Source organism: Jaculus jaculus, chromosome 2 (genome assembly GCF_020740685.1).
Source record: "Jaculus jaculus isolate mJacJac1 chromosome 2, mJacJac1.mat.Y.cur, whole genome shotgun sequence".
NCBI classification, from domain to species: Eukaryota; Metazoa; Chordata; class Mammalia; order Rodentia; family Dipodidae; genus Jaculus; species Jaculus jaculus.
In genome coordinates this window covers 28,869,311-28,890,117 of record NC_059103.1, presented here as the reverse complement: position 1 = coordinate 28,890,117, position 20,807 = coordinate 28,869,311, and the positions used below count along the sequence as shown (strand labels likewise).

Genomic DNA, 20,807 nt, shown 5'->3' with positions numbered 1-20,807 from the left:
CTTGGGCACTGAATAGAATGGCCTCTGAAGCAAGCAGGACCCCAGGCTTGAGGACGCCTCTGGTATAGGACCTCAGCAACTGTATAGCTCTCTTCCCACTCAGGCAACAGACAAGCTCCTGCAGCTTCAGAGATTGTGCATCATCACCCCTTTCTTATTCATCATGATGGTCACAGCTAAGAATGTTTATTGTTTAACTTTTTGTTCTGCTGAATTAATTAAAAAGCCATATTTTTATGTGTCTCCTAAATTTGTCATTTTAAATAGATTTTCTTCACTTACATTGTGTTCTCTAAATACCCTACAATCCAAACCTTTCATTTGAAGACAAGGGCTTTCTCTGTAATACACCAGTCTCTGGCACAGAACATGGCATCTAGTTGAGAGCAATTATAAATAATATCAAACCATGAGCATAGCAATATTTGATTCAACTCAACCACTTATGAGAAAGACTGGAATCCTACGATACCATCTTAGTTTACTGGAAGTGTAGAATCTAGAGATGACAACATTTAATATATTAAATATACAACAAAATAAGAAATCAAAAACAATAACACTCACTAGGATGGCTATAATAAGGAGACACTAACAAATGTTACCAAGGGCATGGAGGAATTAGGACCTATGTATGCTGGTGGTGGAAATGTAAAATGATGTGGCCACTATGGAAGACATCTGTCAGTTCATCAAAAGATAAAACATAAAGATGCCATATGCCTAAGCAATTCAGGTACAAGATATACAGCCAAGAGAACTCAAAACTTCCTTACACAAAAACTAATTAATAGTACATTATTTATAATTCCCCCAATGGATAAACTGCGATGTCTGTCAAATGATAATAGACAAAAGGTAGTATAGCCACACAATGGAAGATCATTTGGCTATGCCTAGCTTCATTTCTTATTTGTGTGTATATAATGTGGTTTGTGTATGGTATATGTGCCCTTGTATTACCCCATATGCTTGCCTGTGGCAGAGGGCACTGGCATGTAGTGGCCAGAAAAGAATGTTAGGTGTCCAGCTCTATTGTTCTCTGATCCTTGCCTCCATATTTAAGCTGGCTTCTCCACTGATACTGAAGGTTCTCTGTTTGTCATGAGCTTGGGTGATCTGGTCTCTGCTTCTTTTGATGGGACTGGGGATATGTGTATGTGTTTATGTGGAATCTGAAAATTCAAACTTGTTGGTTTCAGGTCCCCTCAGGCCCCAGTGCTTATACTGAAAACACACTTAACCACTGGGCAATCTCTCCAATCCCATGCCCAGCTTTTTACATGGGTTCTGGGGAGTTCAACTATATGGCCTACCTAAGGAGAGGCCCTCATGCTTAAATGGCAAGCATCTTTAACCACTAAGCTATCTCCCCAGTCCAGAATAACAAATTTTAAAAGACCTGAAAGTCACTAATAGTGGCCAGGTACTACAAGAGGGGGTAATGGGGAGTGACTGCTAACATGTCTAGGGTTTCTTCTGGTGGTGCTGCAAATATAAATTTGGATTGTGGTGATAGTTGTGTTGTTCTGTGAATATATTGAAAACCACTGAACTGTGGGCTTTCAAAGAGCAAATTTTATGGTATGTGGGTTCTATCTTAATAAAGCTGTTATAAAAAAAATCACTAGCAGGAAATATTGCTCATTCCATCGTATGAATCCTACCTCTTGTGTCAATCAAGAGCTCAAGTGGGATTGGAAATGGGCAAACTTACTATGAAGCATGAACACTGTTGACTATATTTGCTTTCTGAGGAGTCACTGTCCAGGGCTAGTGGCCTATTGACTAACCACATCATAGGTTCCCTTTCGTCAGTCAAGAGTTCTATAAATTTAGGACTTGGTTTGCCTTTAAAGCAAGTTTGATGACATAGGGGAGATAAATGTTCATTAAACTATCTTTCCAGGAACAAGTATCTTGTCAGCCTATCATCTCTTTAACCAACCACTGTCTATGTGGAAGTTTAGTGTTTTTCTTTTTCAGATTCCTGAACTGGAAGCACTATTTATAACTCGCTTTAGGCAAAGATATATTTCTGATTCACATTCTAGCAGTTATTGTTTTTAGGATTGGATGCTTTTATTTTAAGAAAGTTCAAAAGAAATAATTTGCATTTCAGAATTCTAAAAGGCCATGTTGTCAGATTGCCACACTGACAAATTGGCCACCAAGTGCTCCAATCACTTCTGTTTCTGTGAATTGCAGGGATGATTTTATTATGGAAATGCAATCCCTCATTGCATAAAAATGATTTTATACAGACCTAACTGTACAATTAGTTTCAGTGACTACTACGAACTGTCCTTTTAACATATTCAGACACAGGTAGGTGGGACGTGTGGCTGCTGGCCTTAGGCCATGGCACAGTAGCAACTCAGTAGGGGTTTTAGCCTTCGCTGCTACTCAGAAGTCACCAAAGTTGCCCTGTTTCAGGCATGACTGTGATTTTCAAAATGAGTTCCCTGACTCCCATCTTACCCTTCTGAATAAGCTGCCAATCCCCACAGATTCTGTGATGACTGGTTTCTGAATCAGAAAAATAAGGGGAAAGCAAAGAAAGGCCATAAATTGTCATGCCCCCTCCTTCTGGCACGTTGGTAAATGCCTGAAATCTTCCTACATTGGAAACTGATTACACTTGATCACCAGGTACAGGCCTGTCTTCTGCAGTTTCCTCCATCAGCTCCTTTCGTTCTGAATGGTATAATTAAGCCACATGAGATATCCCTATGCTCTAGAGAGGAAAAAATAAGAATATTTATGCCTTTGGTCCCAGGTCCTCCCAATCTAGTCCACACTAGCTGACAGCAGGCATGGAATGACAAGAACAGAGGCTCTGAGGTCCTCTTCCCACACTTCAGCAGGACCATCTTGCTATTCCTCTCCAGACTCCAACCCTGACCCCACTCTGGCCCCTGTGAAGAAGGAGAAGGTGACTTCTGAAGTGGAATGGAAAGCTGAGGTCAGTTTTAAAAGGCCCCAGCTGGCTGAGTGAGAGTCATAAGACTCAAGTTCCTGCAGGCAGCTCTGGGGGGCTTCCCAATGAAGGGTTGTAATGCTGTCTTTGTCAGCACACGCTGCCCGTGTTGAAGAAACTGGGGGCCTGAAGTCAGTCTGGGTACTTCAAACACCCCATGTCCCTTTGAATCAAAGGGAATATTCTACACAGCTTACCTGGGGCAAAGCTTCCCTCCCTGAGGTACTGATTTGAAACTCAGACAAGTTTCACAATGGCAAAAGGATCCTGTACTGCAGGCTGGAAAAAAGTGTGTGTGTGTGTATTTGCAAAATGTAGAGAAAGAGGTAGAGAGAGAAAGAGAGGGAGAGAATGGGTATGACAGGGTCTCTAGCCATTGCAAATATGGGTCCTGGGACATCAAAGCTGGGTCTTTAGGCTTTGTAGGCAAGTGTCTTAACTGCTCAGCCATCTCTCCAGCCCTGGAAAATTCTTTTTGACTGATGCTCTTGTGGTGGGCTGAATATGAAATGACTCCTATAGCCTCATGGGTTTGTGGTTAAGCCTCATACTCAGTATTGAGCTGGTAGGGCCTTTGGGAAGTGGAGCTTGCCTGCAGGAGGCATGTCACTGAAGGGGAAAAACTTGAGGTTTATTCGTCTAGCCCTAGTGGGTGTTACCTAGCTAGCTCACTCTGCTCACTCCCTTCCTGTTGATGTGGACTTGTGACCCAGGCTTCCTACTTACGACTGTCATGTTTCCTCTGCCATGATGAAACTTCCCTTCTGTTGCAGTCAGGTTCGAATTGCTGGCAGAAATCATCCGACCAAGAGAAGCTTGTGGGAAAAGGTTTATTTTGGCCTACAGACTCAAGGGAAACTAGGGAAGCTCCATGATGGCTAGGGAAAACAATGGCATAAACAGAGGGTGGACATTACCCTGTGGCAAACATCAAGTGGACAACAGGAACAGGAGAGTGTGCCAAACACTGGCATGGGGAAATTGGCTATAATACCCATAAACCCACCCCCAACAATACACTGCCTCCAGGAGCCATTAATTCCCAAATCTCCATCATCTAGGGACTTAGTATTCATAACGCCTAGGTTTATGGGGACATCTGAACCAAACCACCACACCTTCCAAACTGTAAGCTGAAATAAACTTTTTCCTTCCATAAGCTGCTTCTGGTCAGATGTTTATCCCAGTTATGAGAAGGTAATTGTTATACTCTTGCTAGGAAGGCAAAGTGGTCTTCATGTGATAATAATGGTGGGTAAGAGGTGATCACTAGGCTCAATATTCCTAGCAGGCTACATTGGTGACCTGGCCTCCCTGTGCCAGGGATATTCACTGAATCCTCACCACTACCATGCAGATGGCTACATGTCTCTGACTACAATGAAACAGGTCATTACTTTTATCTGTATTTTTAAAAGTGTATGTAGTACTTTCTTTACCAAAGTCCCCATGAAATCATGCCCAGCTCCATGTTTATAACTGGTTGGTTATGACCGTAGCCTCCTCTAGGCTGTACAGTGCAGCAAGGGACAGCTCCGGGGACCAGGGAACTGGTTGCAGAGGAGAATGGTCTAGATGTCTAGTAGATAATTGGCATTACCTTATAGTCAGGTGCTGTGCTGATGCTGAGGGTAAGATACAGGCTGGACCGACAGGCCCCTGACTCAAGGAGGCCAGAATCTAGGGATAGGCATGGGGCCTTAGTAAAGGTTCATTCACACTCCTTCTCAAGAATGTCGGAAGGCTGATCAGGGGACGGTTCTGGGTGATCTGCCTGTGGACCTCAGGGACTTGAGCTCACTTGTAGTTTTCCACCTGACTCCTATACTTCTCAGCCTGATGTATGTGTGCACACACGCATATACATATATTACACGTTCATGCGTACACAGCTTATTCATCTCGCACGGTTTTATAGGCATTGCTCTTGAGAGGGCGGCATCTACTCAGCAGGTTGTACATGGTGTTGTCTGTATGAGGGGGAAGGACTGCAAGCTCCACACCATGTTTCACTTCATAGGTAACCACCTTGTGCAGGCCAACCCTAACTTATGGAAGGGGCATGCCCTGCAGTAGATGCAGACATCCCAAGTCCTCTGCTCATTGGGACACTTATTCTGGTCCGTAGAATGATATGGTATCCAATTCTAGATTACTTTTTCAAAATTTATTTTATTTTATTTGAAAGAAGAGAGAGAGAGAGGAGAATTGGTACAACAGGGCCTCTAGTTACTGCAAATGAACTCCAGATGCATGCACCCCCTTATGCATCTGGTGTACGTCCTGAGGAATCCATCTCCCCAGCCCCAACAAGTACTGAAATTTTGACAGAGTTCAATGGTTTTCAATATATTTACAGAGCTGAGCACAAGGTAATTTCAAAGACCTGTGCCTATCAGCATTCCCACTGTCGTCAAAAGTCCATGGCAGGCATGATTTTGTCTGCTCTCTCTGGATATTTCCTACATATGGGATCATTCATTATGTGGCATTTTGTACCTGGCTTCATGGTCTTCATCACACTTCACAGATGAGAAAGACTGAAGTTTAGGAAGAACTTTAAGTTCCACTAGTTGGAAGCTCCATGGGGAATAGAATGTTTTTATTTTTTTCTTTCTGTCACATCCACTGCCACAGCCAGGGAAGCACCGTTCACTGAATGGAGCTGAGACAATCATGTGGAATGGAGCAGGACTGAGATGAGACCCTGCTTATCATCCCAGTGACAGTTTTCAGGTAAAAGTTTACTACTTTACCCAAGAGGCCAAACTTTCTGTTGGATGAGAACTGTTTTGTCCTTGGGAAAATAGCACAGAAAGTGGCCTTTGGGGGAAGCTGAGCTGTTCAAGGACACGTGTATCTGGCAGATATGTGTTTTGCTCCAGAGATGGGGGACCCAAGAAGAGAAAGGGTGGACTGTATAATAATGGGGATGTGGGAATGGGAAGTGGGGACAGAAGTTCTGAGCCAATCACCTTAATGTGGGAGTTTGCATTGTGACAGGTGGCGGAGGGCTTAAACTAACGATCTGCTTCAAGTGTGCCTTAGTTCACAGATTGTGTCCAACATTAGGCAAGAGGTGGCAGAGCAGTGCTGTCCGGTGCAAGCAGAAGGAAGCATGACTTTAAGAGTGGGTTTCCATAGAGCGGGCACAGGAGTCAATGAGAGTAGAGACTGGAAGTTCCCAGGCCACTTGCAGAAACCCTGAACAGGGCTTGGAGCTTCTGTGTTGGGGATCTGGGCCAATTTTAATTATTTGGCTTCCTTGAGTCATGAGGCCCCAGTTGACATGCAGCTCAAGATAGGACTATGGTTTAGAGGTGCATTTGCCTAAAAAGTCAGCTTTGCTGAATCATCAGAGGGGCTTTGGGGAAATGACAAGTCTAGTCATTCACTTCTGGGCAAGGCACGAGGCTGTCAGAAGGGAGTCTTTCAAATTGTTCATTCCTCCACAACAAGACTGTGCTTCTCTAGGCAAGATTTATCCCTAGAGGCTGTTTGTTGAGATCTAACCCTGGCAGCCTTAAAGGCCACTGAGAAGGACAAAGGTGAGAGGACCTGTTAGCAGGAAGCAAGGATGATGGCTTCAGAGCCACACTTCTGAATCTAACTAGGCTGAGCCATCTTTCTGGGGACCCAGGACTCTGGCTGCAGCCTGGGGCTGGCTGAAGAGATGGCTTACTTGAAAGCCATGCTGAAAACAGGGCCAGGCCATTCAGCTGCCTCTGCTGGATGGCAAACAAGTCTAGCCTCACAATCTAAATTATATTGCTTCTTGGCAATCGTCTGGCTTTTCTTCAGAGCCAAGATGAAATGTGATGAAATCACCTTTGGGATTTCTGGATCTCCCTTGAGTATAGACTTTGAAACAGTGGGTCAACTTTCCAAATATAAAGCAATAGAGACATTTGCACCACAAAGGGAGGGAGTGAAGGGAGGAGAGAGAGAGAGAGAGAGAGAGAGGGAGAGAGAGAGAGAGAGCAAACATTGCAACATTCCTCCCTAGTGGGCAGTGGGGATTCAAATGTTGCATTTGGGGGTTCCAGATAAAAGTGGCTGTTGTGGAGTTTGGCCTAACCATGGGCTGTACTGGGTGAGCAGACCCAATGGGGCACAGGCAGGAGCTTCCCCACTCCATCCTACCCAGCTCCTGCTGACCAGGTCAGAGGCCATGCCCACATCTTTTTGGAACACACTTATTCTCTAAAGAAGCACCTCACATACTGGTTACCCAGCTCTTCTCAGCAGTTGTTCAACACTTTGTCCTCAGGTAGAGATGGCCTGTTCTCTGTATTGTAGATGTATCGCATGTTCCCACTATGTCCTGAGCTAATTAATTCCTTCAGCCAAAATACGTGTTTATGAATACCCAACTAAAAAGAAATTGTATTCACGGGTATTAACAAACAAATGACCAAAGTTGTTCAGTTCCAGAATCTTCAAAATTGCTAAAAAGAGCACTGTGACATTTTTTTCCTCTGGTCACCAGAAATGATCTATTATCCCATTAACAGTCACTGTGACAGTTTTGGCAGACAGTTTTCTCAGGAAATCTTACATCTTTCCCTTTTTCTTTTTTAATCCAATGACCTTATCATAAGACTGGCACTGAGCTACAGTGATCTGGGCTTTCTGGAACTCTGTTTTCCTGAATTATCTTTAGCTATACAAGGTGAAGCTGGGTGGAAGGAATGACTTCGTATACTCTGGAGCACAGCAGGGCACCTATGGTTGACAATAATGAATTGAATATGTCAAAACAGCCAGCAGAGAGGATGTGCAATGCTCCCAACACAAAGAAATTATACATGCCTGAGGTGATAGATATGCCATTTCCCATGACCCAATCGATCATCACATATCGCATACATGTATTGACATGTCACTCTGTACCCCACAGATATGTACAATTACTCTAAGTCAATGAAAAATTGAAAAAAGAAATTCCTGTATATGACAAAGGGGGCACCTGTCACAATGCAAACTCCCACATTAGGCTGTAAGCATAGGCTCCCTTGCAGTCAGCTGGTGAAGCCTGCACTCATTTTTGGAAGAAACACCCTGTCCCATTGCCTGTACTGTGGTCTGGAAAATGTCCCATCATTTCTGCCCATAAAACTTCCTGAGCGATGAAAGCCTCTGAAGAGCCATTACAGGAAAGGCCCGGAAGGGTCTACTTCTAACAACCTGCTTAATGCAGGCTCAGCAAGAGAGAAATGGCTTATTTTCGTTTGAAATCAAGGTCAGCTTTGTCTAAGACCTAAGTCTAGAAGTCACACATGTGTCCCCGATAAGGACACAGTCTCCGCATTTGAGTTCTGTCATCTGTAGTCTTCTTACTTTTCCTCAGCTTAGGCCAACCACTGATTGTGGCTGCTCTCCTCTCAACTGAACCCCAGCCTACAAGCCTAAGGACTCTACCAATTCTCAGCTGGTTCTGGAAAAGCCTGCACACAAACATACCACTTGGCCTTCTGGTCCAACCACATGAAGTCTGTTACTCTGTGGAGGGTGCACAGAGCTAGCTATGCCTGGCACACGCTCAGCATCTCATGGATGCTATCTGCTAGCATCGTCCTTCAGTGCTGGGTACCATGGTCCATGAAAGCATTACTCCCTGTGGACACCTAAACTGTCAGTACTCAGCTCTTCATCTTTGCAATGTCAAAAATATCTTCACATATAGTCTCATCCTGGACCACCTGAAAAAGCTATTCCTATCCTTGGTTTATAAAATTAAAACCCAAGGAAGTCATGTGACTGGCTCATGGATCCTCCTGCATGGGCAGTTCTACAGCTAATCACCTAACCTGAATAAGCAGCACAGCTGAGACTCAAATTTGGGTGTCTGTGGGTTTCCCTTAGACCAGAGAAGGGACAGTAGCTTGGGGAAGTTGATATGATAATGGCTCACAGGTTTGCAGGCATACAGCTGACCAAAGAGATGTTTTTCTGTCAACTTCCTGGTCAACACCATGCTTCGTAGAAATGGAACACAGGTACATGATGTCACAGGAGAGCAGATGCCTATGGACAGCAGGTTATAGTGAATAGGACTTAACTCTGCTCCAGAGCCACTTATCACTGGTTATTATGATTAATTATCCTGCCCTGAACTCTACTGGGCGCCTTTTCAAGTCACATGTGGGTTATTTCCTTAAATTCAGCTTGAATCTTGACTCTTTCTTTAACCTTCCTTTTTATTTTTTAACTTTAAATGTACTCCTGTGGTACTGTGGACCCCAGAATACATGCCCTCTGAGCTCATCAGCATTGACCGTCTCTTCCTTCCTCTCCCCTGCTCCAGGCTACTGTCCCAATCCTGGATTAGTCCTACTGTTCCCTTCTGATCCTTTCTCCATTCAGAGTGAAGCACAAAACCCTAATAGAAAAGCTTCCTCCTTGAAGCTGTTTCTCTGTTCTTGAGGCACTGTGGTTGGCATTCTAACAGCTCCATATAAGAAAGAGATTTTGTGAAATACTCTAAAGAAATAATTGCACCTACTCCTTTGTTTCTCAACTCCTTTAATCCTTTTCTCAGATATGGCTACCATAATTAAATGCAATATTCTGGATGTCAAACTAAAACTCACAGCTTTGATAAATATTAGGCGATTAAGCTATTTATAAAATATATAATTTGAAAGTCTGGCATTTGTGCTGTGATTATTTCTTCTCCATGAAGACTAAGTGTTTAGCCATGTGGAAGACACTGCCAGGAAGAGAAATTAATAAGGACGTTCACTTGTGAGTTTCTGCTATTTCTACACATCAAACAAGCTGAGACAGTCTCCTCTGAAAAAAAAAAGGAGTGGAAGCAGAAGGAAAAAATGGGGGAGAAAAGTCCTACAAGACAAATGATGTATTTTTGAAAATGAATCTCAGATGCATGTAGGCCACTGGCTTGGAGCCAGGAGGACCCAGAAGCTGCTTGGCACAGGTCCCTGAGAACCTGAATTTTACAGATAGTGGCAAACACCAGGGAAACCTCAGACTCATCAAAATGACAACAAAGAGAAAGATGAGTGTCTAGCACTGGACAAGTCATGTCTATCACACCTGTCAGGGCCCAGGGAATGTGGTTGATTAAATATGAGTGCTGCTCTCACAGCACAGAACCTTCTCCATGGAGATGAAGGAGACACTGAGGCAACTCAAAACATATCAAAGCAGGAAATAAATGGATGTCAAGAACTCAATACTAAAGGAGATTTCCAACATGTTCTCCAAGGTGTAAGGAACATTGCAGAAGGTGGAGGGAGGAAGCATGTAAGAGCCATGGGGTGGGAAGGTATACTGTGTGGTTCTATACTCCTGATATGAACCAAGTGACACATTTATGACCCCACAGTGGTTACTGACACTCCCACAAGACCTTCACTGTTCTGAGCCCATTACTATTTTGACATAAGAGATGGAATAAGACAAAAGGAATGAGACTCCAAAACAGAGAAAGGACTACCTTGAAAGACGAGGGTCCTCAGTGCAATGGGGGTTGTTATAGGAAAATCCTAGTGCCAGGGGTGAGATACCTCCCAGTGAAATGAGTTGTTGGTCAGAGAGCCTCCTGAGCACCAGCACTGCCCTCCCCCCAAATTACTGGCCATTGGGAGTGCTCTTGTTTACCCACTAGAACTGGTTTATAAGACCCTCCTGCTAAAGACACCACAGGCTTTGGCTGAAGGACACTGAGAAGTCAAACTGGAACTGAGATAGAAGCCTTCTCCCTGCTGACTATCTATCATAGTGCTAAAAAGCGGTGGGTGGCCTGCTGAGATAGAAGGGGCTTCAACAGTTTTAACTAGCAGTGGAACCTGTGGGTTATACAATTGGCTAGGTAGGTATGATGTACCCACTGGTACACTAGTGGCATGCTGGTTATGTGGGTAACCAATTGCTCTCAGATTTGAGGCCCGCTCCATGGGAGGGAATTCATACTTGGTACAGAAAACCTGACCAATGGTGTATAGTTTGGAAGGTCATGAGCCAATGTTTTTTTGTCTAAATAGATGTGCCTATCAAAATGCCCTTTAAATGTTTATGTTCATGTCAACAGACCAGTGCTACTCTCACTTCTGTTCAGAGAGACTTCTATTTGCAGATGGCTCTGACTACTGGGGAGCCTCACAACTGGTCACAGTGGTGAAAATAAGTGATAGTGGAGTGCTCAGCACTAAATGTGACATCTCTGCCACCCACTGCAAAGCTCAGGAGACACTATTGAAGAGGAGGCAGAAAGAATGTAAGAACCAAAGGATGGGGAAGAGTTCTCTGGAGTATTTTCTTCTGAACACAAGGTGGCCTTTGCATTCATGACCATACAGTAGATGTAATTACCTGCATAATATTGGGCCCATCAACATGTCTTCATGGATGATGGAAGAGGGCAAAAAAAAAAAAAAAAAAAAAGAGGCACTAGTTGGAGAAAAGCAGGGGCTCAGTGGAACAGGATGGGAAAGGGACAAAACATTAATGGGAGGGGAATATGATCAAAATACATTATGTACATGTATGAAAATTATCAATAAGAAAGCTTAAGCAAAAGGAAAATGAGTCTTTTCCTCTCTGAGCGTCACCACAATGTGGAATCTGGTGCGGAGTTCTGTGCTAATGTCAAGATGCCCCACTGGGCAGGATAGAGATAGGAGTCTTATGCTAATGTGGGAATGTCCCACTGGGCAGGACAGAGGGGCTTCCTACCAGGAGGTCCACCATGTTGGGCTTGTTGTTTCTCAGCGTCTTGACAGCATGGAAAACATCCACGGTTCTCTGGTGCCGGAGCATCTCACAGACTATGCTGATGGCGCAGAAGGTGCCGCTACGGCCTCCCCCGTTCCTGTCACAGAAGAGAGCAGGTTGTTGGCCCATGTTTTCCCCCTGCATAGCATGCACAGTATGCGGTGACAAGTGGTCTAAACCCTGGAGAACAGTCATGATGAAGGCCTGGGCCAGGTCTCCTAAGTAACGTTAAGGGCAGAAATAGCTCAGTGTCTGGCCCATAGTTCGCTTGGATGAAGGACTACTCCCAGCTTTTCCCTGCCACAGCTTATACATCTTATACGGCACCTTAATGACTTTTATAGAAAGGGCCTAGAGCAGAAAATTTTCAATAACCAGATATAGCACCTGATGTCTGTCAGAAAAATTCATAACAAGTGGGGTTAGGTTCAAACACATACCTGGCCTTTACTAAAAGTATCAGTATTTCACTGAGTCTAAAACATGAAGGCCCTTTTAAAATAAAACATTTTATATTTAGCTAATATTTTATTATTTTTCTGTGAGAGAGAAAGGGAGAGAGAATTGGTATGCCAGGGCTTCCAGCCACTTTAGTCAAAGGCCAGACACGTACACCATCTTGTGTGCATGTGCAACCTTGCGTGCTTGCATCACCTTGTGCTTCTGGCTTACGTGAGAGCTGAAGAGTCACACATGGGTCCTTAGGCTTTGCAGCCAAGGCCTTAACCACTAAGCCATCTTTCCAGCCCTATATTTAGCTAATACTTAAAAAATTTTTTATCTTTATTTATTTTATAGAAAGAAGGAGGGGGTAGAGAATATATGTGCTAGGGCCGCCAGCACTGAAAACAAACTCCAGACACTTATGTGGGTCCTGGGGAATTGACCCTGGGTTCTTTGGCTTTGCAGGCAAGTGCCTTAACCACCAAGCTGTCCCTCCAGCCCTATCTAGCTAATTTTAAACATGTAGGAACATGGTGAAAATACCACAGAAAGTTCCCTTTTATATCCACCTTCCTGGATATGAATATCTTCTCCATCCATTGCAGATGATCGAAATCAAGAAAGCCCCCATGCTGTAGTCCTATTCATTAAACTGCACAACTAAGCCAGATTTCAGCAGTTTCTCCACCTCAGGTGCTTTTCCTGGCCCAGGACCCAATACCGAATTCTATTTTGCATCTCATTATTGTTTATTTTGTTTTGTTTTGTTTTGTTTTTTCGAGGTGGGGTCTCACTCTAGCCCAGGCTGACCTGGAATTCACTACGGAGTCTCAGGGTGGCCTCGAACTCATGGTGATCCTCCTACCTCTGCCTCCCAAGTGCTGGGATTAAAGGCGTGCGCCACCACGCCTGGTGCATCTCATTATTGTATCTTTTTAGCCTCTTCCAATCTTTGGCTCTATAACTGCTTTTCCTTCTCTTTTTTGACCATGTCACTTTGAAAAGCCCTGATTGTTTTGTATAGTACAAAAGTCAACATGTAGAAAGCGAGTGTAGAAAAGACCTCATGGGCTCCAGGCACAGTTTGAGATGTCACTACCAAGTTCCATTGTAGAATGCCATTTCACTTGGGTTCATCTCATGTTTTCTTGAGATTGGACATGAGGCCAAGTACTTTTGCCAAGAAAACCACAGGATGGGTGTCCCACCCTTAAAGGCCTCATGGCGCTCACCTGTCTTATTCCTGCTGGGGCTCACCTTGCTCACAGGATGGTGGCTGCCATATGTCTCACTGGCAAGCTACGACCTTTCTCGTACCAAATTCCTATCTCAGGGTAAGATATTTTGGGACTCTGCAAATATTTGGTTTCTCCTTAGAGGTTCTCCTGCTGATTTTCACACTCAGTGGCAGACCTTGCCTACATTAATCATTATGCTGTTTGCATAGTGTTGATTTTATATCTCCTTCCTTTGTTTAACATCCTACCATAGGAAATACTTATCTTTTCTTTTTCATTAAAAATATATATTTGAGGGCTGGGGAGATTGATCAGTTGTTAAAGGTTCATACTTGCATAACTTGCTAGGCCAGGTTCAATTCCCTAGCACCTATGTACAGCCAAATGCAAAAAGTGGTGCCTGATTCTGGAGTTTGTTTGCAGCAGCAAAAGGCCCTGCCACACTCATAGTATCCTGTGCTCTTTCTAAAATAAATAAACATTAAAAATGAAAAAAAGGGGCTGGAGAGATGGCTTAGCAGTTAAGTGCCTGGCTATGAAGCCTAAGGACCCCATTTCGAGGCTCCATTCCCTAGGACCCACATTAGCCAGATGCACAAAGGGGCACACATGTCTGGAGTTCTTTTGCAGTGGCTGGAGGCCCTGGGCACCCATTCTCTCTATCTGCCTCTTTCTGTCTCTGTCTGTCGCTTTCAAATAAATAAATAAAAATGAACAACAACAAAAAATTATTTAAAAAATGAAAAAAAGAAGCCGGGTGTGGTGGTGCATGCCTTTAATACTAGCATTCAGGAGGCAGAGGTAGGAGGATCACCGTGAGTTCAAGGCCATCCTGAGATTACATAGTAAATTCCAGGTCAGCCTGAGCTGACTACCCTACCTCAAAAAAAAAAAAAAAAAAAAAAAAAAAAAAAAAAAGAAAGAAAGAAATAAAGAAGTATTTGATTTAGTTTATTATTTATTTTTATTATCCTAGACAGATATAGCAGTAGCATTCCCACTGTTAGAAAAAAAAACCACATTTGATCAGAAGCAGTTTATGGGAGGAAAGGAATTTTAATCTGGCTTACAGTTTTGAGGGAAGTTTCATTATAGTGGAGAAAGCATGGCAGCCTTGAACAGGAAGCCTGGGTCACATGTTAATATCAGCAAAAAGGAGATGATCTGAGCACTGGGTTTGGAGCTAAGCTATGGTACCTGAAAACTTGCCCCCCATGCCAAACTCCAACAGCATAGGTCTATCTCCCAAAGGCCCTACGACCTTCCCATACTACCTCCAGCCAGAGAAACATATGTACAAAATACATGAGCATGTGGTATGTTGCTGGTATAATGGTGATTATAGCTACCTTCCAAAATACATGGGCCTATGGGGGACATTTTACATTCAAACCACCACAACAGACTTTAACTATTTTATTCAATGTAGTAAAACTTAATAGTATTAATATTTGTCTTATAGTTCAAATTGGTCCAGCTTTGGGCATGAGTTCCATTGGGTTGGGCCCCATGCTTTTGTGACACAATGGTACTCTTTTGGGGCATCTTCTTGCTTTCTAGAAGTGAAAGACACTTCAGGCTCATCTTGCATTTTCCCTGCAGCAGCTCTGGAATCAACTTCTTTTCCAAGGGGCTAAAGGACTATTGAATTGCTTTCAAACACACTCTTGTTATCCACCTGAAATAACCATTACTGTTCTAATATAACCAAACACCCAATCAGTATTCAAACTTCTCAGGTGGGTTCTTGTAGCTGCTTAAAAAAAAAAAAAAAACACATTTAAGCTAAGTCTACACATTGCATTTGGCGGGCATGTCTTATGATAGTCTGCATTTTAATGTATGATTTTCCCCTTTGCTCTCTTTTGTTCTCTGAAATTTGCTGAAGGGACACTTGTCCTGCAGATTGCCTTACATTCTGGGTTTTTCTCATTTATTTAAGCTAGCTGCTATTATTCAATATATTGTTCTTAGATCCTGTAGGCCTTGTAAATTGGCGATTAGTTTCAGATCTTGAAAAGGACCTAAGATGGACAGGTGAGCAATTCATCCCTCCATTCACACACAGACATTCTACTCTCCTTAAGAAATAAGAACAATATATGTAGTTGTCTCCCATTATTTTTAAAAATTTAATTAATTAATTTATTTGTATGTGTGTGTATTAGAATGAGTGAGAGAGAGAGGGGGAAGAGAAAGAAAGAAAATGGGTGTATCAGGGCCTCCTGCTACTGCATGCACCACTTTATTTGGCTTTATGTGGCTGCTGGGACATTGAACCAAGGCTGTCAGGCTTGGAAAGCAAACAACTTTTAAAATAAAATGTCAGCCATCCTAGCAGGCATGCAATGGTAGGCTATGTGATCCTGGGCTTAATGTGTTATCCTAGACACTAAACCTAATGTTGACAGCCATGTGAACTGCCTTTTCCATGCAAACTAGCTGGCTGGCTGTTTGGGTAGCTTTTTCTTTCCCCTTAAAAAAAATTAATTGTGAACTTTACTGTATGAACAGATTGAATGTTCATTCTTTTCTGTATTTATTTACTTGTTCATTCATTTATTTTTGTAGTGCTTGAATAAAATACAGGGCCTTGCAATTTGCTAGGCAAGAGCTCCACTACTGAGCTATATCCTCAGCCCTTTCTATTTAAAAATGAGCTGCTTGTAAAAAGTTTTGATTTCTGTCTTGTTCTAACGACTTGCAGTGGTTCATATACATCTTGGCTCTGTGTCCTCATGTGTGGTGTCCTGTGCAGAGCTTTGGATATCCCGCTCTGTGGCTCTTTTGCCTGTTCTTATTTTGAGTTGTTATCTTTTAATACTAGAACTTGCTAGTTTTCATGAGCCTGGGAAATTCTGTTGTCTCTGCTCCCCTTTGCAGGACAGGGTTACAGGTGTATGTGGGATCTGGAGGTAGTTATTTATTTATTTATTTTGAGGTAGGGTCTCACTCTAGTCCAGGCTGGCCTGGAATTCTCTTTGAAGTCTCAAGCTGGTCTTGAACTCATAGAGATCCTCCTACCTTAGCCTCCTGAGTGCTGGGATTAAAGGTGTGTACCACCACACCCTGCTGGATCTGGAGATTTGAACTTGAGGCAGTTTCAGGTCCCTTCAGGCCCTTGTGCCTGTGCAAGAAGTGGCCTTGTCACTGAGTCCAGTCGTCATGGGAGTGCTGAGGATGTAGCTCAGGTCCTTTTGCTTGCAAGGCAAACATTTTACCAATGGAGCTACCTTCCAAGCCCCTCACCATGCTTTCTTTATGGCTAATATTCTGTGTCCTCTTGCCAGCAGTCTTTAACAACCCTTTAACAACCTCAGGCTGGTGAGTTCCTTCCTCCCTCCCCCGCTCCTTCCCTTCCTTCCTTCCTTCCTTACTGGAAAGCCCAACAGACTGGCCTTTTTAATGAAAGTGAGAATGAGAATGAGAGTGAGCGAGGAAGAAAGAGAGAGAGAAAGAACTGGTGTGTCAGGGCCTCCAGCCATGGTAATCCAACTCCAGACTCATACACCACCTTGTGCTCATGTGTGATGTTGAGCATGTTGTCACCTTGTGCGTGTGGCTTACATGGGATCTGGGGAGTCAAACACAGGTCTTTAAGACACAGGCAAGTGCCTTAACCACGAAGCAATCTCTCCAGCCCTCTCCTGTGTTTCTTGATATAGACTCTATTGTTTCACTTTGACATTCTGGTGTATGATCCACCTGGAGGGAATCCTCATTTACAGGTGAGGAAGGAGGCCAGTCTTTGCTGTTGCCCAGCAATCAGGTACTGCAGGGGGATCTGTGCTGTGTTAAGGAGACATACAGGTATGGCCTGTTCTGGAACTTTCTCTCTTATTCATTAGTTCTCTTCCTGACTTAGCTCTTCCCCATCAGCTTGTCATCAGTTGTCAGAGGTTATGATGACTACTGTCTGCATCCATTCTCCTGATAGTTTGGAAATGATACCTTAAATTTACTCACTCATTCTTATTATACAAGCTGCAGTTTATAAGGAAAAGAATTCCTTGTTTGCATACCCTGAGTAGCTGTGGTCCACTCAGAGATCTGGGAGACCTCTTATATTGGTGCTCTCTGCTTTTAGCCAATAGGTGGCGCTGCACCATGCCAAATACTTCACAGAGGACTACTACAAACTTCTAAAACATTCATCTAAAAAAATTAAATTAAATTAATTATTATTAACAGCATATTTTGTACGGATACATCATGTGTTGATATACCCTTTTCCCTTGTCCCTGCCCCTGTTCCACCGGGGACCCTCCTCAGTGGGGTTGCAGGTATTCCCCATGGGGTTGTGGGTTACAAAAGAACTCTTTTCTGATCAATATTGGAAGATGCCCATTTTAATTTTTTTTAATTGTAGAGTAAAAGTAACCTTGATTAACGTTTATTAATTGGGACAAAAATAAACCTTTACCCCCAATACCATGGTCAATCTGATGTCAAGAAAGCAAGAAGCAGGTCCATAAGAATCATAGGGGCATTTGCGTGGGGTGAGGGGAGTGGTTTGAAAAGTAAAGCAAGGTGCCCTCATCAGAAGAAAAGGAAGTGATGTTATGAAGGCAGGAGGGGAGGGGACAACACATTCCCACCACTGTCCACAACAACCACATAGCCCACTGTTGAGATATGCATGGAATGGTGATGTCATTGTTTAGCTTGAGGGTCACAGCTATCTCTGGGAGAAGCACAGGTTGGAATGTGCAATGATTACAGGGGCTTCTGTATTTTTTCCTTATACTTGTCCTGGTTCCTGTACTTCCTCCACTACCTACGTTTTCCTGTGGTTTAAAGTGCTGGCCCTTGTTAGAAATCTACTAATGCAGGAGATGAAACAAGTCATGCTTCCAGATACAGAAGCAGGATGGGTATTTGAGAACTACATTTTTCATATTAAAAATAAAAACTGGGAAGGTAGGGGTAGCTTAGTGATACAATTACGTAGGCCATAGATTGGGTGTGACTTTGCATGTGATTAGGGCAAGGAGTGGACCCAGGTTGCCAATTTAACTCAGGTGGGTCTATTCAGAGTTCATTTGTTTTCAGTTTGGGAACAATCTCATTGCATGCTTCTAATGATGTGCCTCTGAGAAGCAGCATAGCCTGATACTTTTGACTTTCCACAAATTCTCTAAGCACCTTCACTAACTGCCATGACTTTTTAATTGCTTGTTCCATTAAGCCAATTCCAGCTGGATGATTATCTACATATCATTGGCAATAAGAAAATGCAGGTGAAAGTGCTCTGAAAAGAAAGGCATTTCCACTCAGCAGCTCTCAAATAATCCAGGGGGTTTCAAAAGCATGGATGTCTGGGTTTAATTGGTCTCAGTGTGGCTAGAGGGTAATATTATTTAAAGCTAAGCTCCACGGATGACTGTCAGTATACTGGTCAGGCTGGGAACTATCTGGGCAGAGGTTCTTAGAAATGTTGGCTTGGATGTCATTCTTGGAGGACACAGGCTCTGAACTAGTCAACTTTCAGTCACTATGACAGATACTTGAGATAAATAACTCACAAAGAGGAGAGGTAACTGGATGTGAGTCACCTTGTAATACCAGCCTTTGAGAGGCTGAGGTAGGGGAACTGATGTGAGTTTGAGGCCAGCCTGGGCCAGACTAAGTTCCATGTCAGCCTGGCGAGGGCATGGAATATGTGGTGAAGGAAAGCTGCTCATCTCATGACCACAGAGAAAAAAACAAAAGGGGGCTGTGGTAGTTTGAATATGATAATTTGAAAATATGGCCCCATAGACTTGTGTGTTTTATTAAACTTAAGCTTGTGGAGACAGATGTTGTGGCACATGCCTTTTATCCCAGAATTTGGGAGAGAGAGGTAAGAGGATCACTTATTTTGAGGCCAGCCTGGGAATATAGAGTGAGTTCCAGGTCTGCCTGGACTAGAGTGAGACCTTGAAAAAAACACATAAAAGAATTAAGCTCATAACCCATGTCTCCAGCTGTCTGGCTGGAAGAGGTATCACTGGAGGCAGATCCTGGAATCCAGTCCTAAGGTGTGTTTGGGGGTGGATCTTCATTCCAGCCCAAAGATGAGGAGAGAACAGTTTGAACTCTGGCTGTTCATGCTGGCTGTTTAGTGGTTTCTCTTTGCTTGGATCTATGAAAGGGAGCCAGCTTCTTACACCACTGATGGAACATCCCCTGGATCTGTAAACCTTAAATAAACCTCTTTGACCCATAAACTGTCTGGTTGGATGTTCATCTTAGCAATGAGGAACTGACTCCAACAGGGACATATTTCCAATGACCTAAAGATCTCTCCACTAGGCCCTACCTCTTAAAGTTTCCTCTACCTTTCAATAGCTCTCACTGGGGTGCCAAGCTTTTACTATATGTACACACACACACACACACACACACACACACACACACACACACACACACACACGGGTTGTTGGGGATATTCCAGGTCCAAACTATGGCAGACTCTAACCAAACTGTATCAATATGCACACCTCTCAGTAAGAGATATCTTGAAAACCACAAGGAAAGAGGTGAGAGAGAGAGAGAGAAATCATTCATTTGGAATCTGTAACATGATATCCAGTAGAATTATCAAGTACTATAGTGAGATGAATTCAGATAGCTGGGAGAGAGCATTTGACCTGTCATTTGGATGATTTTAGGTTTAACCAGGTGCTCAAAAAATCCTGAAGATGTAACAGTAGGCACTTGAGAGAGAGGAGTTGTCCACTAAACTCACCCAGGTGTCTTCCCTCCAAGGGGTAGGGGAGTTTGTTCCAGCTACAGAGTCACAGCTTATTTTGACTGCAGTGACATACCACTTGCTATAGTTGGAATATGTTCTGTAAAAATGCATTCATTGCTGGGTGTGGTGGCTCATGCCTTTAATCCCAGCACTCAGGAGGAGGCAGAGGTAGGAGGATCGCCATGAGTTCAAGGCCACTCTGAGAGTACATAGTGAATTCCAGGTCAGCCTGACCTAGTGAGACCCTACCTCAAAACACCAAAACAAAAAAATGCATACATTGAACTTAATCCTTGGTCATACATTATTGATACTTGGAGTTGAGGCCTTTGTGAAGTTGTTAGGGTCAGATGGAGTCATGATGGCTGGTGGATCTGTAAGCCTGAAATAAATCCCTTCCTTCCCAAAACCATGTCTGGTTTGGATGATCATCTCAGCAACATGAAGCTGACTACCACCCTCAGTCTCACCATATGATGCCCTCTACCATGTTACAATAGGTAAGGAAGGCCCTCACCAGATGCCAGGGCCAGACTTTTGCATTTTCCAGGTTCTAAACCTGTGAGCTAAGTAACTTCCCCAATCTTAAGTCTTCTGTTCAAGCAACAGAAAATACACTAAGACCATCAAAATGCAAAATGTGCTTGTTTCTGGAAAGGCAACTGCACCT

General features: G+C 43.4%; 1 protein-coding gene across 14 annotated transcripts in view; it reads right to left on the bottom strand.

Moving 5' to 3' along the window:
- Ptprm (protein tyrosine phosphatase receptor type M) overlaps positions 1-20,807 on the bottom strand; it is an 849,143-nt gene that overhangs the window by 6,778 nt on the left and 821,558 nt on the right. For all 14 annotated transcript variants that reach the window (XM_045144750.1, XM_045144751.1, XM_045144752.1 and 11 more), the window contains one exon: positions 11,681-11,816. In XM_045144750.1, coding sequence (XP_045000685.1) covers positions 11,681-11,816 — 136 coding nt within the window. The remainder of the gene's footprint in view (positions 1-11,680; positions 11,817-20,807) is intronic.